The 20,689-nt window shown below is 40.0% G+C and overlaps 1 protein-coding gene across 10 annotated transcripts in view; it reads left to right on the top strand.

The window, feature by feature from the left end:
* LOC124789871 (liprin-beta-1) overlaps window positions 1–20,689 on the top strand; it is a 303,083-nt gene that overhangs the window by 201,404 nt on the left and 80,990 nt on the right. For 9 of the 10 annotated variants that reach the window (XR_007016181.1, XR_007016179.1, XR_007016180.1 and 6 more), the window contains one exon: window positions 17,708–17,978. Coding sequence is in view for 2 of the 10 variants with exons in the window: in XM_047257386.1 (XP_047113342.1) it covers window positions 17,708–17,978 (271 nt within the window). In the remaining 8 variants the exon portion in view is untranslated. The remainder of the gene's footprint in view (window positions 1–17,707; window positions 17,979–20,689) is intronic. The other variant, XR_007016176.1, reaches the window with a different exon arrangement.

Here is a 20,689-nt window from a genome sequence, read left to right as displayed (position 1 = left end):
TAAAGCTTTTGGCCAATGGCCTTCGTAAACAATAGACACACACACACACACACACACACACACACAGGACTGCTGTTTCGGCCAACTGAAACCACACTGCGAGCAGCAGCACCAGTGCATGATGGGAGTGGTGACTGGGTGGGGGTAAGGAGGAGGTGGGGAGGGGGAGGGATAGTATAGTGGGGATGGCGGACAGTGAAGTGCTGCAGGTTAGGCAGAGGGCAGGAGAGAGGTGGGGGGGGGGGTAGTGGAAAAGGAGAGAAATGAATTTAAAAATAAATAAATAAAACTAAAAAGACTGGGTATGTTGTGGAATGATGGCTGTGTAGTGCTGGAATGGGAATAGGGAAGGGGCTGGATGGATGAGGACAGCGACTAACGAAGGTTGAGGCCAGGAGGGCTACAGGAACATAGGATGTATTGCAGGGAAAGTTCCTGTTTGCACAATTCAGAACAGCTGGTGTTGGTGGGAAGGATCCATATGGCACAGGAAGTGAAGAGCAGTCATTGAAATGAAGGATATCACATTGGCAACATGTTCAGCAACAGGGTGGTCCACTTGTTTGTTGGCCATAGTTTGTCGGTGACCATTCATGCGGACAGACAGCTTGTTGGTTGTCATATCTACGTATAATGCAGCACAGTGGTTGCAGCTTAGCTTGTAGACCACATGACTGGTTTCACGGATAGCCCTGCCTTTGTTGGGATAGGTGGTGTTAGTGACCGAACTGGAGTAGGTGGTGGTGGGAGGATGTATGGGACAGGTCTTGCATCTAGGTCCATTACAGGGGTATGAGTAATGAGGTAAGGGATTGGGAGCAGGGGTTGTGTAAGGATGGACGCGTATATTGTGCAGGTTAGGTGGATGGCGAAATACTACTGTGGGAGGGGTGGGAAGGATAGTGGGCAGGACATTTTTCATTTTAGGGCTTGACAAGAGGTAATTGAAACCCTAGTGGAGAATGTAATTCAGTTGCTCCAGTCATGGGTGGTACTGAGTTAGGAGGGGAATGCTCCTCTATGGCCAGACGGTGGGACTTTTGAAAGTGGTTGGAGACTGGAAAGATAAAGCACAGGAGATTTGTTTTTGTACACGGTTGGGAGGATAATTAAGCTCAGTGAAGGCTTCAGTGGGACCCTTGGTATATTTCGAGAGGGACTTATCGTCGCTGCAGATGCGACTACCATGGGTGCCTAGGCTGTATGGAATGGACTGACTTCATAAGTTGAATTAAATACCTCCATCTTGGAGGAGGAGATATTGTGGTCAGCTTGGCTGTGGTCTCATTATTCATGCGCATTCCCATCCAGGATTCCATGGACCTGCTGTCTCAGTTATTTGATGACACCATTGTGGATTTATTTAAGCACTCTTGGAAATCATATTTGTTGTATGATGGAGAATATTTTAATCGGACAGATGGAGTCACAATGGGGAGCCCATTAACTCCAATTGCAGCCAACCTATGTAAGGAGCAATACTAAGGACATCACCCTGGGCACAACTCCTGCAAAGCCTCATTGGTTTCATCATTACATCACCAACAGGTTAATTGTCTTCTCATGGACATGATAATCTGGGAGAACTCTTGGACTGTATCCACAACGACAAATTCACAATGGAGGTAAAGATCAATGGAGCCTTTCCTTTCCTTGACAACTTCACATGCCATAAAGCAAATGGGTATCACAGCCACAATGTTTAATGGAAACTCATCCACATGGACCAATATCTGCGCGCTAACAGCTCTCACAGTCTGTCGCAGAAACGTTCTATTCCAAGGTCCTCGGTGCATCAAATGGAAACAATCTTTTGCTGAAAACCTGCCGAAGCCACTGAGTCGCTTACAGAAAGTATTCAAGGAAAACGGCTACAACAACTGCCAGATTTCGCAAGCCATCTTTCTGAAATCATGGAAGCAGAAGGACGCCAAGGAGGATTCGAAGAAGCTTCCATTTTTGCTATTCTGTAGCTCAGTAACAGGAAAGATTTGCCGGCTCCTAAATAGGCCTAAAATCGATCCTGTCTTCAGGGCTCCAACAAAAATTTGACAACTCAAGGGGCCTGTGAAAGGTGATGCAGACCTCAGAATGCTAGGAGTATATAAAATACTGAGTGTGTGTGGAGAGTTTTATATCAGACAGGTAGTGTGTACTATTGAACAGTGATGTGTACAAAACAAGATATGCTTTCACCTTTGGTACCCTCAGAAATCAGCATTAGCAGAGAATGCTGTAGAAATTGGGCTTTATATAGCATTCAAAGAGAGATCAGTTATTACACAGACTATGAGCTTCTGGGATAGCGTAATTAAAGAAGCAATTGAGTTAAAAATTTGTGACAACACCCTCAATACAGATGGTGGCCTACAGCTAAGCAGGGCTTGAGACCAGGCCATGGGATGGTTGAAGTGGGCATGACATGCGCACAATGAATACATTACTCTACATGATGTTGGAGCAGGCACCTGTGATGTCACAGAAGGTAGCAAACAATCACCACTTGACACTGGCCGAGGAGTACTCGGCTGAAAGCGAATTTATTTTAAACCACTTGACGTGGCCGGAAGCTCTAGAGAATTTTATCAGTGCATATCACCATGAAACCGTGCACTCATACAGTTGTTTCCATTTCACAGTTTGTCATCTGCAACTACTATGCATAGAACTTAATGTAGAAGTTATTTACGTCAAAATTTTTGTGGTTGAGAATGTTGTGGTTAGGCCTAACATTAATTAATTCTGTGTGGAAGAGTGTGTGTGTTTGTGACTATGTATTCAATATGTTACACTTTTTCCCCACTATCTTCACTGTGAAAAACTGCAGGATATTTCACAGACTTTGTGGGGTGGCAGAAAGTGGTGCAGAGAGATGTGGTAAAGAACGGAAGGATAGCTGTCTTCCTTTCAGGGCACATTGAAAAGTAGTCAAAGTCCTGATTAATAATGTGATTCAACTGCTCCAGTCTGTGATGTTATTGTGCAATGAGACGAGTGCCCTTTTGCAGCCAGTTTAGGTTTGGTTGGTGTATTTGGAACAAGCGAGAATTTAACATAAACAAATTTTTTTGTGAACTAAGTTTTGGGGGTTGTCCTCACATCTCACAGACCTAGTGTGGGCCAAATTGAAAGCAACCAGTGATCAAAGATGTGTTTCTAACTTTGAGAACGAGTTTTCATCACTTCAAAAGTGATTGTATCACTTGCAAAAGTCGCGGCAGTAGCTGTTTGATTATTCACGAAGTATCGTATTTATCAGTTACCTGGAAAAGACTGGACTCGCATTCGGGAGGACGACAGTGCAATCCCGCATCCCGCCATCCTGATTTAAGTTTCCCGTGATTTCCTTAAATTGCTCCAGGCAAATGCCGGGATGGTTCCTTTGAAAGGGCACGGCCGACTCCCTTCCCCATCCTTCCCTAATCCGATGACCTCGCTGTCTGGTCTCCTTCCCCAAATAACACAACCCAACCCTGGAAAAGGTAATGTGTCATGCCCCTGTGTTGTATTTTTCCATGAAAAAGCAGCCATAGCCAAAAATATAGGATTGGAATTTCTAGCCCCTTCTTGTTTACATTCGTATAATTTTTTGCCATGTGAACATTGTGAAAAAAGTTTTTGCTGAGACATTTGTTCATAATCATGATGATAATGTTTGTTACATGTATGAGAGGGACTGAATGAAATTTTTTCATACATCTTATCTTCTAAATTACTACCTAAGAACTTTTTCTGTCTCAGTAATTTTTTCTAATGTGTGGTGTTGTGTAAGTACACAAGTGACAGTATGCCAATTTTTTTTGAATTGACACCTATTCTTGTCTTCTGCTTGAATCTTTCTCCATTTCCAGAAGCTTTCTGTTGCTTCATTCAGTTTTATTACAAACAAGATGATACAGTCTCAGATAGTCGATAATTAAGTTAAAGTGTCTTTTTTTGTTTTATTTACTTTTGAGGAAGAAGGAAGAAATATACCACTTCTCAGCAGGTTTGCTTTAGTGCATGATGACACTACTGGGACTGTTGACCGTTTGTGTATGTAGTGTTTATCTCTTATGCATGTAAATTACCACTTGGAGTATTATTAATTAATTTGTTTGTACAGAATGTAAAAAGCATGCTATAGTGTTACTTTTATGCGAATTTTGATAATTGCTATGATTATATGAAATAACAGTTATTAAGAAAACAGTGTCACACATTTTCTTTGCTGTTAATCGAACATTCATACTTACAGTGACCAATGTCTTCTTTACCCCCTTCCTCCTGGCTTCTCGCTCCATTTAATGAAATCATGTGCTATTCATACTGCAATTGTCTGGAGTAATGCTATATAGTATGGGATCTGTACCATATAGGATTGATGGTGGACATCTAAAAATTTCAAAGAAGGGTAGCTCATTTTTGTTTTACAGTGCAATTGAGGATTCAGTGTAATGGATGTCATAAGCAAATTTGAGTGGCAATCATTAAAAAAAAAGGAGTTTTTCGTTGTGGCAAGAGATTTTCACAAAAATTCAGTCGCCAACTTTCTCCTCTGAATGCCAAAATATTTTGTTCGTTTCCACATAGATTGTTATGAAATAAGAATAATCTGAGCTCACACAATATATTTAGGTGTTCAATTATCCCATGATGTGCTAATTGTGAGTGAAACAGTAGGGAAATGGCCTGAAAGTGTTTCTATGAAACCTCTGAAAACACGTAAGTGTGAATTGCATGGTCATCATGTTGTTTATTTGTTTGTCCAAGAATCATTGTAGTACATTGTTTGTACATTTCATGTAGGACAGTGGTAAACCTAGTTAATTTACAATACAGTAGTCATTTTGGCATCATTATTGACAATAAAAATGCATTATAATGTAGGTTGGTGTACTACATTGCTTCTACATGTGTAAAATTTGATAAATGATGTTCACTTATAACAAAGTTCCATTAATTCAGACAAAGAACAGAAGAAGTGGTCAAGAAGGAACTGTTTTAACTTTATTTTAAATGCATTTAATGTTGGTATGCATTCTAGGTCAGAAGGCAAATGGTTATATAGCATAACTCCAGTACGATACATTCCTCTTTTACATAAGTTTGTATTTACTGTTTTACTGTGTTAATGTGTAGGTTCATCTTCTGCCTAATTTCATGTGTGTGTATATCACAGTTGTGTCTGAAGAGATTTTGCTTTTTTAAGATGCTGCCTTTTGTGAAAATTAGTATTTTGTACATATACAAGCAAAGCAGTGGCAATATTTTGAGAGTTTTAAAAGGGGTCTACAGGAATCCTTGCATTTAGCTTTTTTTATCACCCTTATGATCTTTTTCTTTATTTTAAATGCTCTTGTAGAATTTATGGAATTTCCCCAAAAAAATTATTCCGTGCATAAGTAGTGACTGTATACTACAATGGTACATTGTCAGCACTGATGAACAGCTTGTATTCTGAATGGGGAACTTAACAGCATGTTTGTTGTTGTTGTGGTCTTCAGTCCTGAGACTGGTTTGATGCAGCTCTCCATGCTACTCTATCCTGTGCAAGCTTCTTCATCTCCCAGTACCTACTGCAACCTACATCCTTCTGAATTTGCTTGGTGTATTCATCTCTTGGTCTCCCTCTACGATTTTTACCCTCCACACTGCCCTCCAATACTAAATTGGTTATCCCTTGATGCCTCAACACATGTCCTACCAACCGATCCCTTCTTCTTGTCAAGTTGTGCCACAACTCCTCTTCTCCCCAATTCTATTCAATGCCTCCTCATTAGTTATGTGATCTACCCATCTAATCTTCAGCATTCTTCTGTAGCACCACATTTCAAAAGCTTCTATTCTCTTTTTGTCCAAACTATTTATCGTCCATGTTTCACTTCCATACATGGCTACACTCCATACAAATACTTTCAGAAACGACTTCCTGACACTTAAACCCATACTCGATGATAACAAATTTCTCTTCTTCAGAAACGCTTTCCTTGCCATTGCCAGTCTACATTTTATATCCTCTCTACTTCGACCATCATCAGTTATTTTGCTCCCCAAATAGCAAAACTCCTTTACTACTTTAAGTGTCTCATTTCCTAATCTAATTCCCTCAACATCACCCGACTTAATTCGACTACATTTCACTATCCTCGTTTTGCTTTTGTTGATGTTCATCTTATACCCTCCTTTCAAGACACTGTCCATTCCATTCAACTGCCCTTCCAAGTCCTTTGCTGTCTCTGACAGAATTGCAATGTCATCGGCGAACCTCAAAGTTTTTATATCTTCTCCATGAATTTTAATACCTACTCGGAATTTTTCTTTTGTTTCCTTCACTGCTTGCTCAATATACAGATTGAATAACATCGGGGATAGGCTACAACCCTGTCTCACTCTCTTCCCAACCACTGCTTCCCTTTCATGCCCCTCCACCCTTATAACTGCCATCTGGTTTCTGTACAAATTGTAAATAGCCTTTCACTCCCTGTATTTTACCCCTGCCACCTTCAGAATTTGAAAGAGCGTATTCCAGTCAACATTGTCAAAAGCTTTCTCTATGTCTACAAATGCTAGAAACATAGGTTTGCCTTTTCTTAATCTAGCTTCTAAGATAAGTCGTAGGGTCAGTATTGCCTCACGTTTTCCAACATTTCTACAGAATCCAAACCGATCTTCCCCAAGGTCAGCTTCTACTAGTTTTTCCATACGTCTGTAAAGAATCCGTGTTAGTATTTTGCAGCCGTGACTTATTGTATTTTTCTTGAAGTCTGAGGGTATTTCGCCTGTTTCATACATCTTGCTCACCAGATGGTAGAGTTTCGTCAGGACTGGCTCTCCCAAGGCTGTCAGTAGTTCTAATGGAATGTTGTCTACTCCTGGAGCCTTGTTTCGACTCAGGTCTTTCAGTGCTCCTGGAGCCTTGTTTCGACTCAGGTCTTTCAGTGCTCTGCCAAACTCTTCACGCAGTATTATATCTCCCATTTCATCTTCATCTACATCAGGGGCGGGCAGGAATCCTGCACATGTGCGGTGCACTTGCACGCATGCAGTTAACAGGTGTTCCGCGTGCACACAGGGGCAAGCTGGCCACCCGCTTGTCTCCCATCCCCACCATACTCTCTGTCCGCTGCTTCCTCTGTAATGCGTTTTGTTTTCTAGCCTGCTTTATTGAGTGAATGAATAAGGTTGGTAGGAGTGCTTGAAGGAAATCATGGTTTGAAAGAGTACCTGTTACCTACGATACATTTTATTTAATTATCACAGATGGAGTTTACAATACGTTTAATATCTGGAACAAAATTTGTACATACAGACAAACACAAACAGTTACGCAAATTTTCATCACTGATGTTTGCTCTTAACCGAGACTTATTAATTCAGCAAATGGTTTTCCAGCTCTCGCTATATTAAGCGCAGTCTTATAACTTGCACATACCGCTGGGCTGTTATTGTTGTCGTCCTGAAAACTTGAAAACAGTGCTCCATAAAATTAGATGAGAGACATGACGAGAGAAAGTCGCAGATCTCTCGTGACAACAGCAACTACGACAAATTCAAATGGCTCTGAGCACTATGGGACTTAACTACTGTGGTCATCAGTCCCCTAGAACTTAGAACTACTTAAACCTAACTAACCTAAGGACATCACACACATCCATGCCCGAGGCAGGATTCGTACCTGCGACCATAGCCGTCGCGCGGTTCCAGACTGTAGTGCCTAGAACCGCTCGGCCACTCCGGCCGGCCAACTACGACAGATTCATCTGGTATCGTCAGATCGCTCTTCTTAAGCTCAGTCAATTCCCCATCTGCTCAGAATCTGACAATAAATTGTACTCATCCTTGTGAAATTTATTATAATGGCCATCAATACTAAACTTCCGTTGACCAGCGAGAATGCTGCGACATATTAAACATTTCGAATTTTCACGTTTTTGCACAAAGAAAAAATGATTCTCCCATTACTTTTTAAAAGATAGCAAATCTCCACTTCTCCGTTTCTTGAAATACAACGTTCACTACATAGTGCTCACTTTGCATCAACATCCGCAGCTTAGCCTGGTACTACACTGCCGCAACCTGCCGGCTGTCGCCACAGCCCCAGTCGACGCCTGCATGCGAGCAGCACACGTGCAGCGCTGTGCGCTCATGAGCCGCGTGCAACGTTTGCCCGCCCCTGATCTACATCCTCTTCCATTTCCATAATATTGTCCTCAAGTACATTGCCCTTGTATAGACCCCCTATATACTCCTTCCACCTTTCTGCTTTCCCTTCTTTGCTTAGAACCGGTTTTCCATCTGAGCTCTTGATATTCATACAAGTGGTTCTCTTTTCTCCAAAGGTCTCTTTAATTTTCCTGTAGGCTGTATCTATCTTACCCCTAGTGAGATAAGCCTCTTCATCCTTACATTTGTCCTCTAGCCATGCCTGCTCAGCCATTTTGCACTTCCTGTCGATCTCATTTTTGAGACGTTTGTATTCCTTTTTGCCTGCTTCATTTACTGCATTTTTATATTTTCTCCTTTCATCAATTAAATTCAGTATTTCTTCTGTCGCCCAAGGATTTCTACTAGTCCTCGTCTTTTTACCTACTTGATCCTCTGCTGCCTTCACTACTTCATCCCTCAAAGCTACCCATTCTTCTTCTACTGTATTTCTCTCCCCCATTCCTGTCAATTGTCCCCTTATGCTCTCCCTGAATCTCTGTACCACCTCTGGTTCTTTCAGTTTATCCAGGTCCCGTCTCCTTAAATTCCCACCTTTTTGCAGTTTCTTCAATTTTAATCTACAGTTCATAACCAATAGATTGTGGTCAAAGTCCACATCTGCCCCTGGAAATGTCTTATAATTTAAAACCTGGTTCCTAAATCTCTGTCTTACCATTATATAATCTATCTGAAACCTGTCAGTATCTCCAGGCTTCTTCCATGTATACAACCTTCTTTCATGATTCTTGAACCAAGTGTTAGCTATGATTAAGTTATGCTCTGTGCAAAATTCTAGAAGGCGGTTTTGTCTTTCATTTCTTAGCTCCAATCCATATTCACCTACTATGTTTCCTTCTCTCCCTTTTCCTACTGCCGAATTACAGTCACCCATGACTATTAAATTTTCGTCTCTCTTCACAATCTGAATAATTTCTTTTATTTCATCATACATTTCTTCAATTTCTTCGTCATCTGCAGAGCTAGTTGGCATATAAACTTGTACTACTGTAGTAGGCATGGGCTTCGTATCTATCTTGGCCACAATAATGCATTCACTATGCTTTTTGTAGTAGCTTACCCGCATTCCTATTTTCCTATTCATTATTAAACCTACTCCTGCATTACCCCTATTTGATTTTGTGTTTATAAGCCTGTAGTCACCTGACCAGAAGTCTTGTTCCTCCTGCCACCGAACTTCACTAATTCCCACTATATCTAACTTTAACCTATCCATTTCCCTTTTTAAATTTTCTAACCTACCTGCCCGATTAAGGGATCTGACATTCCACACTCCAATCCGCAGAACGCCAGTTTTCTTTCTCCTGATAACGACGTCCTCTTGAGTAGTCCCCGCCTGGAGATCCGAATGGGGGACTATTTTACCTCCGAAATATTTTACCCACGAGGACGCCATCATCATTTAACCATACAGTAAAGCTGCATGCCCTTGGGAAAAATTACGGCTGTAGTTTCCCCTTGCTTTCAGCCGTTCGCAGTACCAGCACAGCAAGGCCGTTTTGGTTAGTGTTACAAGGCCAGATCAGTCAATCATCCAGATGCATCCAGATGCAACTACTGAAAAGGCTGTTGCCCTTCTTCAGGAACTACACGTTTGTCTGGCCTCTCAACAGATACCCCTCTGTTGTGGTTGCACCTACAGTACGTCTATCTGTGTTGCTGAGGCACACAAGCCTCCCCACCAACGGCAAGGTCCATGGTTCATGGGGGGGGGGGGGGGGGGGGGAGGGGGGGGGGGGCAATTCAGACTAATATTTAAATAGTTTAGGTGCACCTCCCACTTCAGATCTGCCTGAACATGCATGCCTACAAATTTTGTATGACCGACCTTGACACATTTTTTCCTTCGATTGTGAAAACAGGGTTTGCAGGATGGTGGTTTTGCGTGGTGTGGAAGTTAACTGCCACAGTTTTTTCAGAAATTGTGATCAGCTTTTGGTCCTGAACCAGTGCATTAAGATATGCATAACTGATATTGCTGCCTCGTGTAGATTTTCCCCATCATGTATTTTACTAGACAAGTCATTTATATACAGCAGAAACAGAACAGGTCCCAGAACTAACCCTTGTGGGACTCCGTACTTGATTTTCCCCTTGTCACTGTAAAAACTAGAAATTTTTTGTGTTTCACTATCTTTGTGTTTTATTTCTGTAATCTGATGATGATTACTAAGGCACAACTGGGGCCACCTTTCAGACTGGCCTCTAATTCCATAATTACTTAATTTACACAAGATAATGCCATAATCAATAACATCAAAGGCTGTATTTAGATCCAGAAATATCCCAGATACTTGTTGCGTATCATCCATTGCTTTTGCTACTTCATTGAAGAAGGCAAAATTTGTCATCTGAGTTGACTTTCCAGCTCTGAACCCATATTGCACATGTACGTGAAGATGTTTCACGTACCGCTATGATTCCTCTAGTTTTCCCTTCCAGTAATAAATGGTGAATGAAACGATTACTGTAGTTATGCTTCTCTGTGGGCTTGAATATCTCTGATTTAACCTTTAAGGGCATTTTTTGATATATAGATATGAATGGGAGGAAGCAATATGTTGTTAGACCCTTCTTGGAAAGAACTCTCTCAGAATTCTAATAATAAATGTCCTTGTGTTGCAAAACCTTTCCTTGTAGCTTCTACCACTGTAGTTGAGTATCTCTGTTAGAAAAACTTTGTAAGCTACTTGCCTGATGGATGAAGTATATTTCCTCAGAAATCTTCCAACAAATCTCAGCTCTGTACCTGATTTATCTACAGTTTAATGCAGTGACTCCACTAAGAAATACTCACAAAGAAATACTCATAAGTATCTTTGGGGTACCAGAAAATTAATGCATAAAAACCACAAGATGTACAGAAAAATGACAAATACCAGTGGATAGAGTGCCCTTCCAAGTTTCCATTTGTAATCACACAGTGGCGTAGTTGCAGAGGGCGTCACTAGTAATGAAACATATCAGAATATGCAGACAAATCATCCACCCCACATGCATCAAATTAGTTTGGGCCTGCAGACAGGCAATCAGATCAAAAGATTTCAAAAGGGGGCTGCTGTTGTTGCACATGTGCACATATTTCACACACATATTAACGTTTGCCACGTCATCAAAGGCACCCATATTCAGCACCTGTAATGTGAGTTAAAAATTTGGGGAGATGTTCTATCGACTGATGCATCTGTTTACCATATGTCTTGCTGTTTTCAGGCAGTCGTCTTCTGAAACCCCGTACGTACTTATGAGTAATACTGTATTCTTACATATTTAGGACCTTCACTGTTTACAGTGATTGTTTGCCAGTCATTTAATCAGGCAATAATGTGTCTTTATGCATCTGTAAATGCTATAAATTATATCTGTTTATGTTGAAGGTGACAGCCCACCCCGCCACCAACTGTTGATTCTCTGCATGTCTTCTTGCATTTCACTATAATTTTCTGACATTGTGACTTCCCAATATACAACAGTGGCATTCACAAACTGCCTCTTGAGGCTTCCAACTTTATTCACTGGGTCATTTAAGTATATTGTGAATGTAATGGTCTTATAAGTCTCACTTGTGTTGCACTCAGAGCTTCTTTCATCTGAGAGAATTTCTTCCTGTTAAGAATGACTTGCTGTGCTTGGAAGTTTTTAACCCTATTACAATTCTGGTATGCAAAAGGTAGTTGTCACCCTCGTCCCTCAGACACCTTACTAAGTGACACCCCGGAGCTGTATCAAATAAAAGTCAAGGGGTAAAACCTGAGAATCACAGTTGAATCACTGTCTACTGCCTTTTGGATATCACAGAAAGAGAAAACTGGATGGCACAAGATCACCGTTTGCAGAGTCCATGTTTATAGATTTTTGGTCTCCAAAACAGCCATAATACATAGCATTAAACATGTTTCGTCAGCCTGTAATTAGATTCCAAAACCCCAATTGAAAACAGGAATGATCTACATTTTCCCTATTACCTGGACCCTTCAGTATCACACAGACCTGCAGTAAACCTTTTATTTTTTCTTGCCAAATTACAACTTTTTTTGATGAATTGGCTGGATGCTGAATTCTTGTTGTTTGACAGTTCGTTATAAATGCAATCCTCTTATGAAATGGTTACTGTATTGGAGGTAAGATGAAGCTTTGTGAGTGGTCTAAGAATCTAACTGAATATAGTAAGTGATATATGTTAACTTTTGAATTATTGAGTAAAAAAAGTAAATAGCTACTCAAGCATAAGACAGAAATTAAAATTGAAAAATAAATGAACTGTGTTTGAGTTTCTGAAGCCAGATCGTGAAATGAGATTATTTGTTCTTCATATGCTGTCCGTAGCCACCCAGAGTACTATGGTATGTACCACCCTCTTTACCCCTCCAACACACTTGTCAAACCCTAGCTCAAGATTCCTACCCTCCAAATGACACTTCTTTAAAACTTGCCCCAAGCAACCATTCACAAATTCCAGTCCCAATACTAACAAAACCAACAATATGAAAGGCAGGACCATGTGGGAGACTACACATTGTTTAATACTTGACTTATGTTCACTACTTGTTTTGTTTTGACAAATGTTAACAACTTTTTTTTTGTTGAAACCCACCTTATACACGACTTTTCTAAATTCACTCAACAGGGTTTCAGAGATCCCCATGGAAGTTCTCTGAGAGTTTTAATAGATTATTCTGACCTATTATGATTGGAGAAAACAGTTTCTGAGTTTCTTGACATCTTGTATCAGACTGGCTTGATATGGGCAACGAGCAGCAGAACAGTACAGAGCAAACCATGCTAGAGTCTTGTATACAGTTGCCTGAATAGATAAAATGCACTTTCTAAGAATTCTCCCAACACATCTGCCTTAAATTTACCTTTACTGGTACGGAAACGACATTTTCATTCCATTTAATATCACTTGCATGTGTTCGTCTATGTATTTAAATTGTGTGGCAAGATCCAGAAATGGGAGCATATGTCTGTTAATTTCGCTACAATGGTGCTTTCACAGTGCAGGTATAGAAAGTATGATGATGGAATGCAGGTGGGAGATGTTCTTGCCATATATACTTTGTACTCTTGAAATACTCTTCTTCTTCTTTCTTGGCTCTACAGCTCATGATGAGCCTTGGCCTCTTCTACAATTTCCTTCCATCTCTCTTGGTCCTTTGCCAATACTCTCCAGTTTCTATAGCCCATCTTCCTAAGATCTTAGATTACTCCACCTTCCCATCCGGCTCTTGGTCGACCACGTCCTCTCTGCCCTCCTGGCTTTCCTTGTAATATTCTTTTTGGTACTTCTGTATCATTCATGCAAGCCACATGTCCCACCCACCTCAGTCTGGATGATTTCACTATCCTTCTGATGGGTTGGTCTTTGTATATTGTATACAACTCATGGTTGTATCTCCTCCTCCATCTCCCTCTTTCACAGATTGAGCCGATAATTCGTCTAAGTACCTTTCTTTCAAATGCATCCAGTGTTTCAATATCTTTAGTTGTTAATGTCCAGGCTTCAGTGGCATATGTAAGCACTGGTCGTATAAGTGATTTATACATAGTTAATTTTGTGGTACGAGTCAGGAGCCTTGAGGATAGAAGTCTTGTTAGGGAAAAATAGGCTCGGTTGGCCAGTATTAATCTCTGCTTAATTTCAAAGGAGGTATTATTTGGATGTGTAACTGTCGAGCCCAGATACTTGAAATGTTCAACTCTCTCAAATGTATAATTGCCCATTATTATTGCATTTGGCATATTTTCTCTATATGCTTTTCCAGCTGCCATATATTTTGTTTTTTGTTCATTAATAATTAACCCCATGTTCCTACTGGCCTGTTCAAGAGCTGTAAGTGTCTCTTCCATTGCTTTTTGGGTTCTTGCTATTATATCTATGTCATTTGCGCAGGCCAGTATCTGCACCGATTTATAGAAGATCGTTCCTCTGTTCAGAAGGTTTGCGTTTCTCATCACCTTCTCCAGGGCGGCATTAAAGAGAAGGCATGCCAATGCACCCCCTTGTCGCACTCCATTATTAATACTCGATGTGTTGGACGTCATTCCTCCTATTCTTACACTACCTTGTGTTTCGCTCATTGTCATTCTCACCAGCCTTACCAACTTTCTAGAGATTCCCAGTTCATCTAGAGCTTGATATAACTGCTCTCTATTTATGCTATCATAAGCTGCTTTGAAATCTATAAAGAGGTGATGCGTGCCCACTCCAAATTCATTTGTTTTTTCCAGGATTTGTCTTAAGGTGAATATTTGATCTATGGTTGACTTCCGAGGAAGGAATCCGCATTGGTACGGCCCCGTCTCCCTCTGTATAGTTGGGAGTATTCTGTCGATTAGTATATTAGAGAGTATTTTATGTCCCAAATTAAGTAGTGTGATCCCTCTGTAATTGCCACACTCCATCTTATCTCCTTTCTTATATGCGGGACGTATGATACCCTCTTTCCATTGTTGGGCCATTTTATCCTCTTCCCATATTCTGGTGACCATTTTCAGAAGGCTTTGTTCCAGCTCTCTGCCTCCTTGTTTAAACAGTTCTGCTGGAATACCATCTGTTCCGGCTGCCTTGTTTTTTTCAATTTCTTCAGGGCAGTTTTCACTTCTTCTGTATTTGGTGGGGTAGGGTTGTTGTCTGGGTCCTCTTCCCCATTGGTGTCTGTTGGGTTCTCCGGTATAGTTATTCTAGGGTTGAGGAGACTATCAAAATACCTGTGCCATCTTTCGCATATTCCCTTCCCTTCACTTATTATATTCCCTGTCTCATCTTTTATTAAGCTTGTTTTGCTACCAAAAGGCTTCCGTGCCGCATTCACCTCTCTATAGAATTTTCTTATTTCAGTTTTGCTTCTCATGAGCTCCATTTCCTTGACACTTGCTTTCATCCATTCTCTCTTTTTTCTTTGGTGAGTCCTCTTCTCAATCCTCCATTTTTCTTTGTATTCTTTTACTATCCTCCTCGTACAGTGTGATTGCAGTGTTCTTCTATATGCTTTGTTCTTTTCTTCAGTTACTATTTCACATTCAGTATCAAACCATGATGGTCTTACTTGTCTTGTCCCAATTCCAAGTATTTCTCTTGCCGATGTCTCCACCGTTGTGTTTATCGCTTCCCACTGATCTTCAATGTTGTTATATTCTCCAGCGTTTTCCAGAATCCGAGTTATCTTCCCCCGATACTGTTCTCTTACTTCCACTGATTCTAGAGTTGTTATATTATATTTCTGTGCCCTGGGTTGGTCTCCTTTCACTGCGTTAGATATCCTTGCCCTCACCCATGCCCATACCAGAAAATGATCTGTATCTATGTTTGGGCCTGTGAGACTCCTCACGTCCAATAGGTCCAATTTGTGTCTCAGATCTATCAACACATGGTCGATCTGGTTTACTGTGTTTCCATCCAGTGAGTTCCATGTTCCCTTATGAATTTCTTTATGTGGGAACAGTGTTGATCCTATTACCATATTTCTAGATGCTGCAAACAGTATAAGCCTTGTTCCATTATCATTACTTGTTGCATGTTTGCTGTGGGGCCAATTATTGGTTGATACATCTGTTCTTTCCCCACCTGAGCGTTTAGGTCTCCAGCTATTATTTTAAGATGATGCCCTGGGCACTCATCATATACTCTTTCCAAAGATTCATAGAATACTTCTTTCTCTTCTTCTTCGGATTCTTCTGTTGGTGCATGGGCATTAATTATGGAGTAGGTAAAGAATTTCCCCTTTATCCTGAGTGTTGATAATCTTGGACTAATTGGTGTAAACCTTATTATGAAATGCTTTAATTGATGATGTACAACAAATCCTGTCCCCAGCTGGTGATTTCTTTCACTGCAGCTATAGAATATCTTCGCCTCTTTCTTTTCTAAAACTCCACTCCCTGTCCATCTAATTTCTTGTAGTGCTATTATACTTTGCTTCAGACTCATTATTTGATCCAGCATTACTTTCAATGCTCCTGGTTGATATAGGGATCTCACATTCCAAGTACCAATATATAGATCTGATCTATGCCTTGTATTTCTCTTCTTCCTAATTTTCCCTCCTTTATTTACTTGCATTCCATCCTCTTTGTCCTTTTCCATGACAGGTCCGTCTTCCTTCATCCGTCCGACTTTACTTTGTAGAAGTTTTGCAACAGTTGTTTTTTTTACAGATCAGGCTGTCAACCCTGTGTCCAACCCCTACCAGGGGACGGGTGATTTTTAATCAGGGTTTTCTTCCCTTAACCTTTGGAGACCCAACTCCCAATTGCAAGGCAGCAGTCATTGTTTTGCTAGTTTCGGTCTGCCCTGGGTATTTTATTTCCCCAGTGTCCACCATATCTGGTGAAGATTCCCCAATCCGTCTCCTGGGGAGGTGCCCGATGGGAGACTAGCAACTCCACACGGGACTCTTGAAATACACGATCCCATAATTAGAAAAATAGTTTTCCATAAGACAGATTACATCTGTCAGGGTAAGTCTTCCGTTACTAATCGTTAAATATCAGTGAGCCGAGGCAAAACCTTGATGACCTGCATGGTTTTTCTTTGATTTTTGTATTTTCAGTTTTGTGAGTCGATAATATCCCAGGCAAATGAGCAGTACTAAAGGCTGGGATTCCCTGATAAACTACGCCCTCTCAGGACTATTACAATGACTCATGATGTGTCTTTTCATGTTCTGTAATATAATTCATGAGTTTTTTTCTGTCTGATAATAATAAATACTTTTGTAGGCATGTGATTTATCACTGATGATATGCTTAAAAAAAAGTAGGGATTTTCATGTGCTGCTCATTACTGTGCACTTGCTTATGTTGAAGATTAACTGTTAGTCACTGTGCTTACCACAACTCTTTGAAAGTGCCTTTTAAATCATAGTGTTTCTTACAGGAGTTAAAAGTTGTCCTGCTGTTTTGTGGTGGGGCTATCTTTTGCCTTATAACAAGGACACCTTGAAATTCCTGATGAATTCGGATGTGTTTTTATTAGGTGATAACAGATCCACTTGTCATCTGTTGTAGTGCCATTTTTGAAAATTCATCCTTAGGAGATAGATCTCTGACAAAATCAACCAACAAGTGCATATTGACATTGAATAGGGTAGGTTGTGAAATCCTCTACACAGAGAACAGTCATTTTTGTAGTTCCCATGGAAATGCAACAGCTAGGAAATGAGTGGTAACAGAAGGAGCAGGAATCTTGGAGGAGAAAGACACTCCACAGGACTTTACACAAGTCACAGATTGGCCTATTCCTGGGCCAATTGCACACTAATTCAATAGAAGCTTGACTGTTGTGTACCAAGACTCTCTACAGAAGGCTGTGTGTGTGTGATCAGTGGTGGAAAGTGTTAGCTATTATGGAAAAAAGCAGCACTATGAATTCAAGCTACTGTATTCAGCTATTAATGTGAAAGGAAACTGAATTCTTTACTGTCTGTCTGACGTAAGCAAGTAAAGTGCTTTAATTAGTTTGTTATTGGTTCTAAGTAACTGATTTGATTTCCCGTTACAGACACCACCAGCAAACTACCGACGCAAAGTGGATCACTATGGCAGCCTTCCACGGCAGCGATCTCTTGGAGCTACTATTGGAAGTTCTGGTGGTACCAGTGGGTCTGCTACCGCACCTGTTCCCCTCAGCCTCAGTTCTGTCACCATGGATGGTGTAGCTGCAAGGAAAGGCGTCGCCTTTGGTAAAGGACTTGGTCTTTCATCGTTGCTACATTTCCAACAGGCCAGGCGGAGGGTCGGGGGCGACAAGAGCTTCTCGACACCCAATCTAGGTGACCTGTCTAAGTGACTGTCCTCTATGAGCACGATAACTGAAGCTGCCACTGCAGATCAGTCTTCAGTACTTGCCTGAATGCCTGTCTCACTCACCAGCATGCCTGTTACATATGTCTGCTTGTCTGAGGCTGCTTGTACAGACAGATGATTGTTATTGGCAACACTTTAGAAGACGGGCACTCACTGCATAATTGCCTAACATAGGGAGATAATTTTTAGTATTAAGGCAATAACTGCCTACAGAACTTTGTAAGAACTGACTAAACTAGCATGCATGAGGGGAAGGTGTATATGTCTGTACATACGTGTTTTTACTTCTGGTTGTTACATGCCTCAAAGGAGTCAGTAAATACGGTCCACTGTATGATTATGGCATAGTCTTTTCTATATAATGGCAGTGACAAAAACTGTTTTATCTGGAGGGGGAATGTAGCATAAAAACATTTTCTCACATTAGTTGTTAAACTAGTAACTGTGCTCTTGTCCAGTTGTCTGATAAGGTCTTAATGTCCATTTCTCTATCCTTTTCCATGTGATCCAATCACCAAACAGTATATTCATATTTAATTGAAAGTAGCCTCTCTTGTTCAAGAAGCAATGAGTTTTTAAGAATTTTTGCTATTTCCCATTTGAAACCACAATGATATTTACAAATTATCGTATTTCAACTCATTTCTCTGTAGCTGAGTCTTGGCTAATATCTTCATTAATTACACCCTTCATCTTTTGCAGCTGTGTTTTATCAGCTAGTATACTACAACTAATGTCAAAATTTGTGGTTGATATCAGTATAGTTTTCTTAGTGCTGGCACCACTCACCCCTAAGGTGTGATGTGAAACAGTGTTCATTTTTTCCTGTTGTTCAAATCTCTTGCTATATTTTGTATCATATCACCTTTTAAATCTTAAGAGAGTGATGACACAATAGTTAGTTTGTTGGATGTGCATTTAGGAGGATCAGGTTCAAATCTGAGTCCAGTCATCCAGATTTGAAATTTCTGTGTGTTTTCCTAAACCAGTTAGAGCAAATGGTGAGAAGGTTTCTTTGAGAAAGATGGTGGGCAGTTTCCTGTCAGTCCCTTTATTATCTGAACATCTGCTCCATTTGCAATGACCTCATCATATATGGGGTGCGAAACCTTTACCTACTGACTTTCTGATTTTTTCCCCCATGAGATTCACTGCTGTTATCTAAATTTAAATTTTCAATGTATGTATGTTGTTCAGCAGTTTGCCATGCTGTCCATTTTTTTATGTACTGCAATCACTATGGCATTTTTTCTAGCCACTACAACTTTGTCTTATTTTTTCCTTTTATGATTGGCTGCAGTAGCTGGTACTTTTGATTTAACATGGGATGATACTAATAAGATTTTTTTTAACACCTATGAATTGTCGTGTAACTGGCACAAATGTCTTTTACATTTGTGCTGTCCATACGATTTTGAGACATTGACAGTAGATTGTGATGTTATAGTATACTATTTAATACAGTATAATTTAGAATTTTCAGTGGGATCACTGAATAAAGTCTTTGGCTTATCTACACCACAGGGTTCATGATCACACTTTTGCTGTCTGTTTCATTCAGTAAATATTTAAATTATTTTCCACTGATTATATATTCAGGAAATTAAAGTTTATTTGGTTGGATGTGTGGTTATAATGAATAAATAATGTTACACAACACTGTAGTTAGTAATTTAATATTTCCAATAAATTTTAAGTCAGTGTTACTACAGCCTCCATGTAGTGTTTCAGGATAATTATAAATTTTAAAGAAACTCAAAATTGCAAAATAATTCAAAGTGCACATATGAAAAAACACAAGTCCAACCAACTGCCTGATATGCACTATTGTGTTAGTGTTAAAGGCCCAACTCACAGTGTTAATGGAAAATCGCGAGCGCCCTCAGTCACACAAATTCTGAGTCCCAAAATTCAGACACTTTCAGCATGCCCCCTTTTATAGATGATAGCTGGGTTTCCTCCTAATTGTGACAAGCAACTTGTATGATTGTTCGCCAGTCTGATTACAGATTTTATCCTTATGTGCGATTTAAAACTGAGTACACCAAAAGATGTGCACTGAGATGCTGATTAAAATGATGTGCCATAATAAATGATTGGATGAATAGTTTATCAGAAATTATAATTAAAATGAAAGGCAATTTTCAAATAATTATAACTATAATCACTCTTGGTGGACTGTGTCTTGAACATTCACACATAAGTAGCACAGCATTCTTATAGGAAATGAGCTACTGTTTCTGCTGGTGTCATCCATATTCATGTAACTATGGTAAAATTTACATTATGAACAAAACTATGCAAAAATCTAATTAATTATGCAAAAATGGGAAGTTAACACACAAAACTTACACTCTAAATGTTTTTCATAATGTGTGGTTAAGTTTTCCGACACAAACTGCAATGCTGTTTGTGTATCTGTTTTGTAAAATTAGTTACGCTGACTTTAATTGTTTAATTCAGACACTTCTTATTGAGTAATTAAGTGCATAAACAAATATGTTGGTAGTTCATATGATTCGCCTTGACAAGGTGCTTCCATTTGATAGGTCGATCTTCTCTGTGGCTTATTCAGTATAGATGTTAGTACTCATATAGCAATATGTTGTTACTGATGACTGTTTCACCAGTTAACTAATTAAATACTTTATTTCCATAGTCAATCTATATGTCAAAT

The sequence above is a fragment of the Schistocerca piceifrons genome, chromosome 3 (genome assembly GCF_021461385.2).
Source record: "Schistocerca piceifrons isolate TAMUIC-IGC-003096 chromosome 3, iqSchPice1.1, whole genome shotgun sequence".
NCBI lineage: Eukaryota > Metazoa > Arthropoda > Insecta > Orthoptera > Acrididae > Schistocerca > Schistocerca piceifrons.
The sequence above is the reverse complement of the archived record's forward strand: the minus strand, read 5'-3'. Positions and strand labels throughout refer to the sequence as shown.